This window comes from Macrosteles quadrilineatus, unplaced genomic scaffold, assembly GCF_028750875.1.
Source record: "Macrosteles quadrilineatus isolate MER2022 unplaced genomic scaffold, UCM_ALF_1.0 Scaffold_3__2_contigs__length_128488019, whole genome shotgun sequence".
Lineage (NCBI taxonomy): Eukaryota > Metazoa > Arthropoda > Insecta > Hemiptera > Cicadellidae > Macrosteles > Macrosteles quadrilineatus.
Window position 1 is genome coordinate 11,455,452 of NW_026542596.1, and position 16,276 is coordinate 11,471,727.

Below are 16,276 nucleotides of genomic sequence, written 5' to 3' on the forward strand. Positions count from 1 at the left end.
GGTAAATTATTACACTCTAACAACTAGAGCTATTTTATGTATCAGAGAAGCTTACAAATCCTTGACCCCAAAATATTTTAGTAGTCTTTTGATATTTGTAAAAAACTACCTTAACTTTAAAAAAACTTGAAGAGGTTCTGAATGAGGGTTATTAAGTTTTAGAACAACCCCAGTGGGCTCACAATTCAACAGCGTGATCATGAGACAAAAAGGATACCATACAAATTCTGTACATTTAATTTAACTAGAGGTCGTCCAGTGGAGACTTGACCAAAAATATGTAACATAAATGCATCTACCAGACTTCTCTATTTTCACTCCACACTGTAAATTAAACATGTGATTGGTATTTCTTCCATTTGTTCATTTGTTTTGATTTTCTGTTTATATTTTGTTGTTATTTTGTCACCATCATGGTAACCCATAAGGACCATGTTACATTTTTTTAAATATTTAAGTCATGTTTTGTGCTTATTTTTGAGCCTATTTTAATTTATAAATGGATTCTGCACATCTACAGGAAAACACATTTCTATTTCTAACAGTATGCATAGATTTTCCCTGGGATGCACACGAGCTGAGAAAAAAGGTTTTAAAGAAACATGCTTGCTTATTAATATAGACTTTATCAAACCTCCAGACATCATGAAAAAATAAAACAATAAATAAAACGTGAACAAAAATTTAATTTTAAAGAAAAACAGTACAGTACAAATTTTATAACTACTTTTTTAATATGTAAAGCTTTTCATACATTTATAAAATACAAATGCAAAACTCTCTTAAAATTTGATATGATCTACATTTTTATAATACAATGTGAACATGGATATCTGTGTATAAAAGTGTAACAATGAATTAGAATAATTTATCAATAATATCAACAAATCAGTGTCTTACAACTCTATAAAAGAGCAAATTATAAATCCAAGCAACATAATAAATCGTAATATAAAAAATATAGCCTAAATCTCTGAAGAAAATAATATATTTATAAATTTACACAACGAAAGTAATAATAGCCTAATAATTCAAATGTGTTATGGATATAATGCTAACTTAGGTATAATATGGTACAACACGATTGTGAATTTCTAAAACTCTTTATTGCACCTACCTTAAATTATTTTTTAAAGTTTCTAAGGCTCTTGATTTAGAATAAGTTGATAGTAAAATACAAAAATATAGGTAAATTGAACTAATAAATTATGTGTTATAAATAAAAAAAGCATTGATCAAATATATGTAAACTAAATAGATATATAAAGTACATATTGTCATATCATTGGGAAATATGTTAATTTTAATTTAAGTACTACAGTAATTAGATATCACACAAAACCTAAATAGACGTACATTTTTCTTCAAAGTATTAAAAAATCTAAAAATTGTGATCAGAGTAGAGAACGATGTAAAACCTTAAAACTCGTTGACTAGATTTTACTACTACTGCGATCTTTAGTTATGGCAACTTAGAACCATCAGATGCAACATTTTTAATGGATAAAATCTTATAAATCTTATTAACCAGGCATAAAAATCATCATTATTCTTTAGATTTGCTGCTAATACCACAAAAATAATGATATATCAAGTTAATGATATATTAAGTTATTAGAACACAGTGGCGGATCCTAGAACAGTCACAAGGGTGGGGTGTCGAACCGGGGGAGTCGGGGGGTTCTGGGGTACTACCCCGAAAAATGTGTGTAAAATAAGCCTCCAAGATGGCAGTTATATACCATATCTTTTTCCAAAGTTACTGTGACAAATTATTTTACGCAATGTGTATGCACGAGTGTATTACATGCAGTAAAAAAATATATATATGTATGCCCTAGGGGGGGGGGGTGGTCACCCCCTTCGCCCCTCCCTCTGGAACCGCCACTGTTACTGTCCGCGAGAGTAAAGAAGTCCCTTGAGCCAGAGCGATACGCAGCTATGTTTGGAGGGTATCGCGCACTATTTGCAGGCGCTAAGCATCTGAGTGCCTCGCCTCGATGTCTGTCTGTAAACAACTTTTGTAAACATAATTACTCATATCTTTGTTTTGTTAAGTGGATTATCATCATGTGGTCACGTCATTTTTTCAGTGCAGTCTCGTATGATTGCGTATTGGAGTTCTGTTTTGTTTTGGACAGTCCTTGCAGCTATGGATTTATCAAAATGTGGTGCTACTATATATATAGTGGAGAGAGGGATTTAATTAGACGGGTGATTGAGTGTTGTGACAATGAATGTAAAGACAAAAAAATATTTGTTTGATTACGTCGGCAAAATCTAAAAAAGATAGTTAACATTCTTTTGCCGTGGTAAATAATGTAATGATGGATTTTCGCAGTTGATAGTTAACATTCTTTTGCCGTGGTAAATAATGTAATGATGGATTTTCGCAGTTGATAAACATGGAACGAAAACAGGTTATTTCACAGTAGTGTTGCGAAAAAAACTATTATCTGTTTTGAGAGAAAGGATTAATTTTAAATGGTACGAATGGGCACTTCGGCGTCTTTTCAAAGATATGGGGTTAAAGTGGAAGAAATGCGATTCCAAAAGAAAATGTTTGATTGAAAGGCCTGACATTATTAATTGGAGGTTTAAGTATTTGCGAGAGATGAGGAAGCTAAGGGAACAAAATAAGACAATTTTCTATCTGGACGAAACTTGGATGAGCAATTATTTAACGTTCCAGAAATGTTGGCAAAGTGTAGACGTCGATGGTGAGTTACCTTATATGAACGCGTCATACCTCATGAAGAGTGAAGACGGCTCTATAAAAAAAAATAATTGTCCCGCGAAACGTTCAAGCGTAACGCCTTCAAACTACGAATAGGCCGGAGCTCAGGGGACTTCTTTACTCTCGCGGACAGTAAGAACATACAATAAGTGTATATATTTTTCAAATTTATTTTATAGTTAAATTATTAAATTGCGTTTTTTTTATATTTCTAGTATGAATGTGTGTTAATATTATGTACTTTTACAGATTACATGCTTATCTGCGTCTCAAAACACACACAGTATTCTTATAAATAACTACAAATTAATTTAGATTTTTTCACAAACAACCTGCACATGGAATTTAACCAGATACATACCGGTAATTTATTAATATTTGTGTAGAAATAGAAATTTATACATTCACCTACCGGTACTTATTTTCTAACCACTCTAGCATCAATGGAATTTCATTGGGGAAATATATGGCAGTGAAACTTTACAGTAACAAAGTCACAGTTATAATTTCTTAGAAAAAAAAAACAAAACACTTATAATCTGATTTCTCAACATGTTCCTTTGTTTTCCTTGACACATTATATTTAAATTTGTTTAAAGAATTATAAAATGTTCCGAACTTGCATTGTTTACGAGTGATTTTAACCTCATACTGTATTAAGAGAATAAAGACAAACAATAATAAAAAAAACTGTATATCATACAATTTTGAAATCAAACAAAATCTATAGGTAAGGAGTTAAGACACTAGTATCATCTTCTTATTATCGTGTTCTTAGCTCAGCACAAGAAGGCCAATTCTTAGACAGTGAGATTGTCTCAACACGCACAAGATTTGCTTTCTTGTTCTGACTTGCCATCCAGGGGGAACTTTCCTCCATCTCGCCCAGAATCTCTTCCGTTCTGGCTGGATTTGTCATTTTGTAAAATCTGTAAATAAAATTTGGAGTTTAAATAAACTTGGCGTGGTTCTCAACTATGTTTGCTCAAAAGGAAAATAAATAAATTATCAAAATCTACATGGTATGCTTAGAAATGGAATGACACATGCAGTAAAACTCTTGGTTGGAGAGCTAAACACAGACCACAGAATAGCTTGAATCAACAGAAGAGACAAAAACAGCGTCAGAATAGAAAAAAGGGATGGATTAATAAAACACTTCTGAAGTGGCATTTTTTGAAAGATGCTGAAGGTTTATTTGTGGAGACAAGCTCAACATAGGAACACAAAATTTGAGTGTGAGGCAAAGATCATGTTGTTTTCCTTTTCCAAATATAATTTTGGCTTAGCCCTATTTGGGAATAAATAGAGCAAGTGCCGGAAAAGGACTTTTGGTACCTACAAGTCATGAAGCCTTTCATCAGGATACTCAAATTAATTGGGTTGTGTAATTTTTTGTTTATATTTTGACTAAAAACATAGGATTTGATTTTAAGAATAGAAACTGAATATTGAAACAGTTAAGAACGATTAACTAGTGCGCACAGTGCTCCATTTCTAAAAGTGAAGAAAAACATGCAACAATATTGTTTATACCACACTACACTGTTTTAACCAACTTCCCACAAAAGGATTTGGCCCAGAAAACAGCACCAGCTTAATCAAATGTGGTTTCATTACGTATTACTACAATACGTACTACTGTAATGTGTTATTACCGGACACCAGCCGATTATATTTGGCGATGAGTTTTTATAAACAGGTAACCTCTCTTAGAGGTTCATGAGCAGTGATTGTTTGTACTTTAGTCGGTGGGAATATAAAAGGATTTCTATAGGGTTTTTATTGTTAAGTTATCTTAGAGTAGTATAGCATAATAGCTATTTATATTACAAGTGTAGTAAGAGCGTTTTTACATCACGCAGGTGAATGTTGCGCAACGAGCGGAAGCGAGTTGCATAATTCACCTAAGTGATGTAAACACGCTCTTGCGTAACGCGTAACGTACAAGATTTTACCTGACCCGACAATATATATGGGTTTACGAACAATATTTTTCATTATCCATTTCACTCATCTTCTAACAGTAACGTTCTTTTACAAACAAAAGCTAGGTTAGGAAAATACTTCAAAACATAACAATAACATTCAAGCACACAGCTGATTTCTAGCGTTGAATGTCGTTGGCCCCATAGAGGTATATTTTTTAAGATAAGCACTCAATGTTATTTAAATGGGTTTCTTTACATCACCGAGTGAGTTTTTGATACTTTACATCACTCGAGAAGTAAAGAAGTTGTATACATCACGCTTGGGATAGGGAAGTTTAACATGGCGGGTTAGGTAAAATATCGTACGTCACTCGTCCAAAATGTGTTTACCGGACTCATACGGTAATCCCGTTCTCGAGTTTGTCTTGCACAGGGAACCACACTCGTCCGGTAACACCTATTTTCAAGACTAGTAACGTAATATAGCCTACTATTACGTTAATTATATTTTAGTCTCAGGCTTCTAGTTTTGAACCAAAATTTTCATGTTCAATTTTCTTTCCTTCATAAAATTAAGACAATGGTCTATTGTAAAAAATGAAACTGTTGTTTTGAGGCTTTTTGCCGAAGTCCAAACTACGATTGACAACCTAAGGTATCAGTTTATTTATTTATATTAGGTCAAAAATCAAACCTGGAGGCAACGATAAATACATTTTGCTAAAATACAATACTTACATTAATTTCTTATGATGGACGGTCTCTGATTGTCAAAATTAATAAAAGAATGTTAAGAGACAGCGGTTTTTTGTGTCAGATTAATCTGTTATAGTTCAATTAAACTGTAGCCGTTTTGTGCTGAGAAAGCCAGCTCAAACTTTTGGTGTTCCTGATCCAAGCAATTTCTCAACTTTTTGCAGCTCAAAATACTTTTCTGGTCCCTACAAATTGTTATTTCTAAGAATTTGAAGTTTCATTTTGATTTCCACTTAAGTTACTTTCATTATTAGTGACGGCTACTTTATGAAATATCTGCAAATATATCCATACTAAAACAGAGAAATCAGTGGACAGGTTTTTTACCTGTGTAACTAAGCTTTTTGCAGCCTCGTCTATGTTGATATTTTCTTTGGCAGATGTTTCGAACCAAGCAGAGAAGTTATTTTCTTTACAATACTCGTCCATCTTGGCCGGAGTATTTACAATTCCCTCCTTTTGTTGATCACACTGAAAAACAAAAAGGTTGCTTTACTTAGACTAGTATGGTCTAAGCATATATACAACTGTACATGGTCTTACATATTATATATGTAAACACCCTATATAAAATCATCACTGGATGACTAGTTTTAACCGAGCTGATGATATGTCATAGCTGGGAATTGATTGTATGATAAGCTATATTCAATACAAAAAGGTGAGTGGTCAATACCCCGGAGATAAACAGAATAGAAAAGAATATAGGCTACATGTTTGAACAGGGGGAGAGTGGGGATCCTTGAGACAAGGGGCACGTTGAGACAAAGATAAATTTAGGGTAATTTAATGTTGCCGGTTGGAAACACTGAGCTCAAACTGTTGTTTTCTTTCTCCTATAACCCCAGTCTGCATATTGTATCTCTCTGAATGGTTGTGTCTGAGTTAGTGAGTTAAACGTATTTGTGAACATCAAAAGTAAATACTTGAGTCGTTGGGTAAGTTAATACTGTTAGTTTACTTTTAGTTCAAATTTGTTAAGATTTGTATTGTTGAACAGGCCATGTAACAGTGTATAATTGGCTGTGTTTTTATTCGCCAATTTCTATTCGTTTTAGTGGTAATGTTGGCTTTGTTTACAGATGCAGAGTGGGGAAGGTTGAGACAAAATTAGGCGGGGAAGGTTGAGACAAACAAACTTCGATGTAGAGCAGGTTGACCTAGAAGATTTTGTGCTTGTTAAGTTTGTTTTGGACAGAAAAGAAGTTTTCTATGCAGGAACAGTTCTTACAAAAACTGAAAATGGAGACTTCGTTGTTAAATTTTTAAGAAAATCTTCTAAAATGAAAAACTCATTCTTTTTCCTAAATGTTGACGACATTGGCAGTGTAGCAATCAAAGATATAGTTATGATCTTGCCGTCTCCTTCAAATGACAAAGGAAAACCCAAACCAACCATCCCCACCATCCCCAACCATCCCCACCACCTGTCTCAACGTACCCCATAGGTGGGGCACATTGAGACACTTACAAAAATTACAATTTATTATTTTTTTTTGTTATGACTTAGTATAGATCTTTGAAATTCAATGGAAGAGAAAGGTATATACTTAAGCTTAATAATAATACATAATCTAGCCCTTCAAGTCATATAGAAAAAAAAATAAAATTTATATAAAAAAGCTTGTCTCAAGGATCCCCACTCTCCCCCGTTTGACATTTTGTTCTTATACCATCTAATACCATATAGTATAATTAACATTTTATGTATTTATATTTGTTAATATTGCTGAGTAGCTATGATATTATAGTGTTTGCCTAACAATCTAAAAATCACTGATTTTATCCCGAGAAAATTCAGTAGTTTTTTGATGAGCTTTTAATAATGGATCCTGGCCAATGACACAGCTAATCAGTAAACATTGATGTAGTGGGACAGGAACCGCGATACCTCTCTGCTTTTGCCAAAGAACCTATATTGATGAGTGACTAAAAAAATTTTTCCATACCCTTGGGAAGCGTTCCCACAACGGAACATTTGTGACTACACCACTGTCCACCACGTAAAGCTACACAGATCATCTCCCTCTATCTTACACTCACCCTGCATTTATGTTCAGCTTAAAATATAGTAATCAAAAGCATAAAAATTGAAAGATAAATTTGCCCAACCAAATATTGTAGTCAGAGTAGACAGTTCTCAAAGTATTTGTAGATATCTTACTTTGTTTGCTAGCAGCACACAGGGGATGTGACTACCGTCAGCAAGTTGTACTTTGGAATCAAGATCCTGCTTCCACTTGAGGACGGCATCAAACGTCGCAGATCTCGTCACGTCAAACACGATAAAGGCACCAACCGCTTCCTTGTAGTACACTCTGGTCATGTTTCCAAACCTTTCCTGTCCTGTTGAAACATTTCATGGTATAGAAACAGGTAAAATCAACGTATAGTTACGTGATGACCTGAACTGGTCACTTAATAAGGACACCCTCGGCACATTCAACAGTTTATCAAACACTACAATATAAGGGGTCAAGGTCAAACGCTATGAATATGTGCATTTAAGTTTGTGTTTTCTTAAAAAAAAATTGAAAAAGGTTTTCCTGACAGCTAATAAAACAGTTAGTAGTACCATAGACAAAAATAACTAAATATAGAATGTCAGCCGTGCTGTGGTTACCATAGGTTCTGGCGCACAGTGATGGGAGCGCCGGCGCTCCCAGCGGTGTGCGCCAGAACCTATGGTAACCACAGCACAGCTGACGGTGTATATTTAATTCTTTTTGTCCATGGTAGTACTCAATCATTAGAATGAATATGGGACATCTGAAATGTATGTAAAGGGAAACCTTAAAATATTAACACTATAATGGTGTAATTGCCTTAGAGATTGATTTAGTAAACCCAAGCTTATGAAAGAGAGTCTGGCAAAAAAATATAGCTAATCTAGAAGAATCAGATTCTGTCTTAAATTTGTGATTAAAATTTCAAATAAATATGAGGGGATCTATTAAAAAAAAACTTGTTTTGAGAAGGCAATGGTGAAATCGCAGATGGTAGAGGAAGAGGAAATGTGGAGAGAAACATAGTTGAGTGGTCTAGTCAACATCCAGACCCGGAGATAACCAGAATAGAAAAGAATATAAATGTTTGACAGTACTTTTGACATTTTGTTCAGGATACAAGGCTAACAAAGCACCTTTAAAATGTCATCGTTTTAACATTTGACGAAATCATGTAAAAACCTTCCCAAACAATCTCTGAAAAAGTGATTGATATAAAATTAATAATTCTTTAAGCTATTTCTCCAGGAGAATTTATGAATCTCAATATTTAAAGAAACAACGTTAAACTTTGATTATGTGGAAATGATAATTTAATAAAATAATATTTTATGGTAAAAATCCCACCAGCAATATCCCAAAGCTGCAGGCGGATGATGGTGTTTGAGTCCCAATTAAGCACTTTGAGAGCAAAGTCGACCCCGATGGTTGCTCGGTAATGCTGCGAAAAAAACTGGTGGACATATCTCTTGATAATAGACGTCTTCCCAGTTCCCAACTCTCCAATAACAAGAATCTTGTAAAGACACTCTCGCTTGTCTGATTGTAGACTCTGTAAAGAGAAAATCTTATTAGGAGAAGTGAACAATAATACAATTTAGAGGAAAATTATGTTTTAGTTTTGGTGGCACAGTGAACAAATTATTGGCAAAATACGAGGATCGTCAAAAATAACATACGTTGAAATTGTAAGGTAGTAATAAGATAGAAGTAAATAAGGACTCTAGTTTTAGCAAATTTCCCATATGGGGAATCTATACAGGGTGTTTTTTTAAAAACTTGCATCTTTATTTATGTAAAAACCGCAATAGATAGAAATATGCAGTTTGCGGGAATCATCTATTGACGTAGGGGGACCAATTTTTTTGAATTCAACGTTACATTCACATTCCCCCCCTTTCCCCCCCTGACCCCAACTTAATTTTTTTAAATAGCAAGGTACCCCTTGTGACATATCAAATAAAAGAGCATGAAAAAAGAAAATGTTTGATGAAAAAAAATTGAAAATCGGTTCATAAATTTGTGAGATATGCCCCCCCTCAACCCCCCGGAACTTAATTTTTTTTAATACCAAAGTACCCCTTGTGACATATCACATGAAAGAGCATGAAAAAAGAAAAATGTTGGTGAAATTTATTTTTTATTTGATATGTCACAAGGGCGGGTACCTTGCTATTAAAAAACAAGTTATGGGTAGGGGAAAAGGGGGGTGATTATCTCACAAATTCATGAGCCGATTTTAAATTTTTTTTCACCAAAAATTTTCTTTTTTCATGCTCTTTCATTTGATATGTCACAAGGGGTACTTTGCTATTAAAAAAATTAAGTTCCGGGGGGGTGAGGGGGGGAATATCTCACAAATTTATGAACCGATTTTCAATTTTTTTTCATCAAACATTTTCTTTTTTTATGCTCTTTTATTTGATATGTCACAAGGGGTACCTTGCTATTTAAAAAAAATAAGTTGGGGGCAGGGGGGGAAAGGGGGGGAATGTGAATGTAACGTTGAATTCAAAACAATTGGTCCCCCTACGTCAATAGATGATTCCCGCAAACTGCATATTTCTATCTATTGCGGTTTTTACATAAATAAAGATGCAAGTTTTTAAAAAAACACCCTGTATATTAATGCGCAAGCAGTTTTCTTTTCACAGTCATAAGTAAACAACAGCTTGACGGATTTTAACGTTTGAGGTGTCAAATCAAAGGTATTTTCACGTAGATGTGCAAATACGTCTTTGAATATTAAGAAAGGGCATCACTTAAGTACAGTTAAGGGCTAATGTTTGGGAACAGCGGCGCTATCTGTTGACATTGGACCAAACTCAATTTCCTTTGTAAACAAATAAACATACTGTATCTGGACGTTATTTGAAATAGTTTTTAAGGTTGACCACAGGCTCCAGGTCTTATTTCTTCCAGAGCAAAGCCGTAATTTTTATTTTTATTTTAACATCTGTTAACTAAGTCTGGTTGTACATAAAGAGTTTCCTAGCAAGACTTGACAACAAATTTGTTGTAATAGTTGAATTTAATTGTAGTATTTTACTGAATTATCATGTAGTTTTGGAGTTCGGTGTGATGAAGTGGATGTTTAAAGTGATTAGGCTATTCACAGTGCACTTATCCGTTAGTTTTCATATAATTTACAAAGTGTATCAAAATTCCTTTGTAGTGGTTTCTGTTGTTTGGTTCTTTCGTATTTTATTTAGGCCTAAATTTAAAATTAAATGCCACCAGTAAGACGAAGAACTGAGTGTGGAGGGAACGTGAACGAACGTGACCGCTTGCATCACCCTCCCAATGGAACAATTGACGGATACAGAGGGTGCTACATCCAACCTCGGGCAAATGAACGATACATGTTTGCATTAGGATGGCTTAAACTTACATTTTAAACAAGAAAAGACTGGCTGAGACATTTCAATTTGTACTCTTTGTTGCCATAAATGAAAGGTATGTTTAGCCTAACTCACTTGCGGAATTCACCATACTTTCATGAACTTATTGGAAACTCCCAATCTGAAAAAAGGACTGTGAGACTTAGATCCAGAAACTATTTGGATAAAATTCGTCAATTTAATTCCGCCTTTGCCATTGCCAGCTCTGAAGTTCATTTACACAGGGGATCTACGATTTCGAGATCCATTACACGTTTTACCACCGAGTAGATCACCTCAATAAGGATATGATCCTTAATACGCACAGATGTATCCCTATCAACAAAAACGGTTGGGGATTGGTTGGCCCAACGACTGTCTCCCACGGTTGGCCAACGGTATGTAGCCATCTTGCCTACGTTGGGCCAACCCAACCATTTGCCAACCAAGGGCCAACGTCTGTAAATTTTGTTGAGCCAACTATTAGATTTAGTATGAAAAGCACATTTATCAGTTGAGTATTTTGATTAAACCATTAAAGTAAATTAAAAACAAAAAATGGAACAAAATATTTTTCCCCAGGTGGGTCTTGAACCTAGCTACTTCGACTTATGAGCCTTATCTCTGAGGTATCTGTAATTGTTGGTGTTGAATGTTTTCAAGCGGTTAAAGAGGGACCGACAGTTGCAATGGTCGCAACACTAAAAATATTTTTGATATGCTTTATGATTCTGATTAGGCATCTAGTTGTTGAATTTATTTCTGGGAGTTGGAGAGGATACCGGCATTTGAATATAATTTAATTAATTACCATATTAGTAATGTACATTGACTAGGGGGTTTCGCTTACAAATAAACATAAACAATTCCAATACTGTACAGACAGTAATAAGCACAAAATAAAGTGTCCTCGCCTCAATGTAAACTAAAATAGAAAAACAGATATATTCCACCTTACAGCTCGAACAGTTTTATGTAAGGAGGTATTTACAAAATCAAAATGTTACAAGTAATTAAAAGCTATTAAAAAATGTTGTAGATTTTTATTTCTCCTTTAACCAGAGAATGAATTGCAGGTTATCCTGTATGCTAATGTCCACGAAAGAAAAAAAAACATGAAGCAATACCTGGAGCGGTCAACACGTTAGTTACATAACTGATATTATATAAGAATAATTCTACACCTATATAACAATTTTTACCATGATAAATATATGTAATGTCTTAGTATTGAATATGTAAATATGTTCTGCAATAACGGAACGTTTAATTTCGTTTTAAATCGTGACATTCGAATGCTGTAAGCCAAATTTAGGTTTATATTTTCTTGGTACGAGTCTAGGTTCGTTTTGAGAGGAATTGAATAATCCATTGACCTTTGACTATATAATATCTCGAATAGTGGTGGATGCTGGAGTTTTATGATATTAAAATTGTCATTAGGAATCAGCGTACATTAACGTAAAAATAACAATCATAACACAGTCGATCTTTACGAAGGTTTGTATATTTTGCTACTTCAGCGAATAAAGTCTTTTCAATCAGGTCTATTCACACTGTACAAACTTTATTTTTTTAATGTTGAACTAAACGGTTTAATATAATATATTGGGTTTTAGATCCAACAACTTTTAGTAATTACATAAGTGTTTACTCATTTTAAGTATAAGGTCCTGAATCGATATTATTAAATCGGGAAAACACTTTTATAGGAACACGATTCTAATAGTAAATACTTACTAAATGTATAAAAAATATGTTTATCAAGCAATTACTAGCGCCTCGTTTGTCAGGAGTTTGTGTCCTAAGATTATATAACCATGTAACTGAACGCTTATCACTTAACCCCACATAATTGGGGCCGACGAGACAGTTAAAGTAACTGTAAAATAAACCACAATCATCTTAAGTAAAACACTATTTTAATAATATTCCTAATTTATAATTTTGCTAGTTACAAAACACGCAATACATTTCTAGAGTACTGTAATTCAAAAATCAAAACATTTTAAAAGGTGATTTACTATCAGAAAATTCGTTAAATTTGTTATGCAGGAAGAAAAAAATTAAATTTTGTCAGGTAAAAAAGTTTTAAATTTCAAATGATTTCTCTTTTTGGTATAAACTAAATGAAGTAACGTTTAATGCATTTCTGAAGTTTCCTAAACCAATCAAATATGGGAGCAAATGTTACGAAAGCATAACCAAGAAATAATTTTGAGCACTAGGCTAATTTATAGTTACAAATTCGTTAGCGAACAATTTCATTGCCTATAAACTCTAGGTACAAGATAGGTGAAGCAATCTAATCAAAAATCAATTGGATGCAAGTGATTAATAACGCATGCGTCAAGATTAACCAGTGATTATGTAAACCTCAATAATAGTTGTGACGTCACTCACCCCATCGCCGTTTTTGGCGGGTGTTTCCTTGATGGTTCCCGCCATACCCTCAGCTGACAGAAACGCTTGCAGCTTCTCCTCGACTGTCAAACCCTGAGGGTCTGTGAGGGGCGAAGAAACGTCCTTTTGCGGAGTTTTCAATGCGGCTTTTTCTACGTCATCACTTTTTTTTGTCTTAGGCTCTGGACCTTCTTTTTTAACTGTGTCACTCGTCGATTTTCCACCTGTGAGGGTGGACGGCGATTGTCCTTGTGAACTTGAAGACACGACCTTTTCAGGTGTTTTCAATGCGGGTTTTCCTGCGTCATCACTTTTTGGTGTCTGAGGCTTTGGGTCTTCTTTCTTAACTGTGTCATTCTTAATTTTTCCTTCTGTTGGCGAAGAGGTACGTTTTTCTGGGTTTGGCACATTTTCTTGAGAAACAGGTACTTTACTTGGTGGTTTATCCGGTTTGTTATCGTATCTCTTTTCGTCAGAGGTTGATGTAGTTTCAGGGGTCCCTTTAGAATCATCATTTTTACTTTCTTTACTTTTGGAGGCGCCTTTCTTCACATCTTTATCCGTACTTTCCGACTTTGAATCTGAACCTTTTCTCGGGGTTTTTGATGGAGGTGCAATAGGGTCTACTACTGCTCGTTCCGAGTTTATGAAACCTGAACTGTCTTCCTTTTTGCTTTCTCGGTTGTTTTTCTTCTTACGGCCATCCATTGCGTCTTCATCTCCCACTCTGCCTTTTTCCACAGGAGCTTCATTCTTCTCTTTCACAATTCCAATTGCCGGTTCTTTGGAATCTTTTGTTTCGGGTTTTACAGCAGTTTCCGCTTTTAAAAACTCCACCGACACATCACTATTGGATTCTTTCCCTGGCGACGTCAAACTCTGCGCGAACTGTTCCGTCTTCGTCACCAACTTGTCAAGTGATTCCTCCTCTAGTCCTCTGTAAGATTTAGATTGGCTGGGACTTGTGTAGTCGCTGTCCACACTCACGTCGGAGGATACTTCCTTGATCTGGCTAGGAGGTCTGCTACCCTCTAGGCTACCCATGGTCTGACTAGCTCGACCGCTGTCCGGTGACTCCTGCAGTTTGATATTTCTATCCAACGTCAAAGACTTCTTAGGGGTATCGATGTCACTCGCCGATAGATTGCTTTCACTGGTAGACCCTGACTTGTGGAGAGCCTTAGCGTAAGACTTAGGTCCAGGACTCACTGACGCCGGTTGATAGCCAACGAAAGGTGTGCTAATACTTTCTACACTGAGTTTCTTCATTATATTTTTCGTGGGAGATTTCGCTCGAGGGGGTTCTTCAGGAGTAGAGGGTTTCAGCTCACCACTACTACTAGCCTTTACCTTTTTACCCTTTTTTACTCGTTTCTGCTCACTACTTTCAGTAGGGTCGGTAAATTTTGGTTTGGAACTCATTTTATCACCAATTGATTTAATACTGCTCTTGAACTTTGACCAAGGTTTCTTCTTTTTCGTAGACTGCTGACTGGCGGTCGTGGCAGTGGTGCTAGTAGAGGCTAAGGAGCTCGTGTCTGGATCTCGATTTAAACTTTCGGGATCCGTAAAAGTATAAGACATGACAGCCGCTAAGCTGGAAAGAGAAGGGCCGCGTTAGATCCCATCCTGCAAGCGTTGCGTGGAATCAAGGTTACGTAACGTGCCGTCTTATTTACACAAGGAGCTATTACTAAAACGTGAGTGTTAGAGTGACACAGATATTAGATCGAGCAGTGCATAAAAATATCCTCAGTGCCAAAAACTATGTTAGTTGCTTATCTGAAAAAAAAACACACTAATTATGTAGTGTCCTACTTTCCTATTTCTCTCTGCCAAGTAACCCCAAAAACAGATACTAAAGAGTTCCTAAATATTAGCTTACAGTCAAACAGTGCAATGTTCACAGGTGGTGTTAGACACAAACAAAAACTTAACAACCTCAACACAAACCGAAACAAACACACGATAAAAATCACAGTCGCGAAATCACAGAGACCGGCACCGAAACACAACAATGTAACAACTGATAAGGCGCAACAATGCAAAAACAGCAACGACAACAACAACGCACCGCACAAAGAGCTAACTTCTAACAGAGTGCGGCAAAGCTTGGTTATGTAACGGTGAGGTGTGGGGAAGGGAGGGGGAATACCTGGCTAATGCAAAGTGCGGTCGTGCGAGCTGGGAGCACCCCCGAACTCAAAACCAAAATAAACCAAAAAAGTGGTCAAACTACAAGCAACGGTATCTTATGAATACTGCGAATGAGTAGAATATTAAAATTTAGGTTATGCAACAGCTATTTGTAAGTTACGTAACCTGCCACTAGATGCCAGGGATGTTAGCTCAATGACTTGGAAAAGGGTGCATTTTAAAGTAAACTATAAACTCGTGGGTATGAGGTATCTTTTTGAGCCATTAATAAATTTGCAACTGTAGATAACTATTTTTTTTCATTTTTTTAAATTAGTAGATAACAAAAATATAATAAATAAAAATAATTCAAATTAACTACATCTCAGGTGAATAATATTTTTTAATACTTCATTTTGTACCAAGTCTATTGAATTTGAGTTATTAATGCCAAAACAGCTTCCTAAAACAAACTCTTATTAACCTTCAACGCAGTCAGTGGATATTACTCAATCGATTTCACACCGCTGAAAGAAGTATCAAGAATTTCAGGCGAAGAATCACATAAGCAATTGTGATCTACATAGTTAACACTTGATTGCTCTTTCTGTTGAATTAGTTTAAAATTAGGAGCGAACGTGCACTTCAATGGTCCATACGCCATGCATTTAGCTTAGAGAAGGGAAGATCCTTTTGTCTGATTTGAAACTTTATTTTAAGATAAACTGACTTAGTATAATGTATTGAAGTTTATTTAAAACATGAATCATTTCTGATGGCTAGATTAAGAAGCCCGATACTACTATAGATATGTACAACAAGAATTTAACATCGTGGAAAGAGAATTTAAATTGCAAAATGCCTACGGTAACGACCAGCGCAGGTTTGAATAGACTTATCAAGAAACACTTAAGACAATCATACGCC

The 16,276-nt window shown here is 35.2% G+C and overlaps 1 protein-coding gene across 4 annotated transcripts; it reads right to left on the bottom strand.

Moving 5' to 3' along the window:
- Window positions 1-666: 666 nt before the first annotated feature.
- On the bottom strand, window positions 667-15,299 carry LOC128988930 (dentin sialophosphoprotein-like). Of its 4 annotated transcripts, none has more exons than XM_054410720.1 (6): window positions 15,167-15,299; window positions 13,214-14,810; window positions 8,778-8,982; window positions 7,589-7,770; window positions 5,752-5,895; window positions 667-3,666 (listed from the first exon to the last, which is right to left on the bottom strand). In XM_054410720.1, exons 2-6 carry the CDS (start codon window positions 14,795-14,797, stop codon window positions 3,556-3,558), a joined length of 2,226 nt encoding a protein of 741 aa, XP_054266695.1. In that variant the 5' UTR covers window positions 14,798-14,810; window positions 15,167-15,299; the 3' UTR covers window positions 667-3,555. The 4 variants fall into 4 exon arrangements, with proteins under 4 accessions (XP_054266695.1, XP_054266694.1, XP_054266693.1 ...); XM_054410719.1 differs by having other exon boundaries at window positions 15,155-15,299; XM_054410718.1 differs by having other exon boundaries at window positions 15,099-15,299.
- Between the last annotated feature and the right edge of the window lie 977 nt (window positions 15,300-16,276).

Coding starts and splice junctions, on each gene's coding strand:
- LOC128988930 (XM_054410720.1), bottom strand. CDS start 14,797: ATGTCTTATACTTTTACGGATCCCGAAAGTTTAAATCGAGATCCAGAC. Junction 8,983..13,213: donor CCGCCAAAAACGGCGATGGG/GTGAGTGACGTC, acceptor TTCTCTTTACAG/AGTCTACAATCAGACAAGCG. Junction 3,667..5,751: donor CAAAAAGCTTAGTTACACAG/GTAAAAAACCTG, acceptor TTTTATTTACAG/ATTTTACAAAATGACAAATC.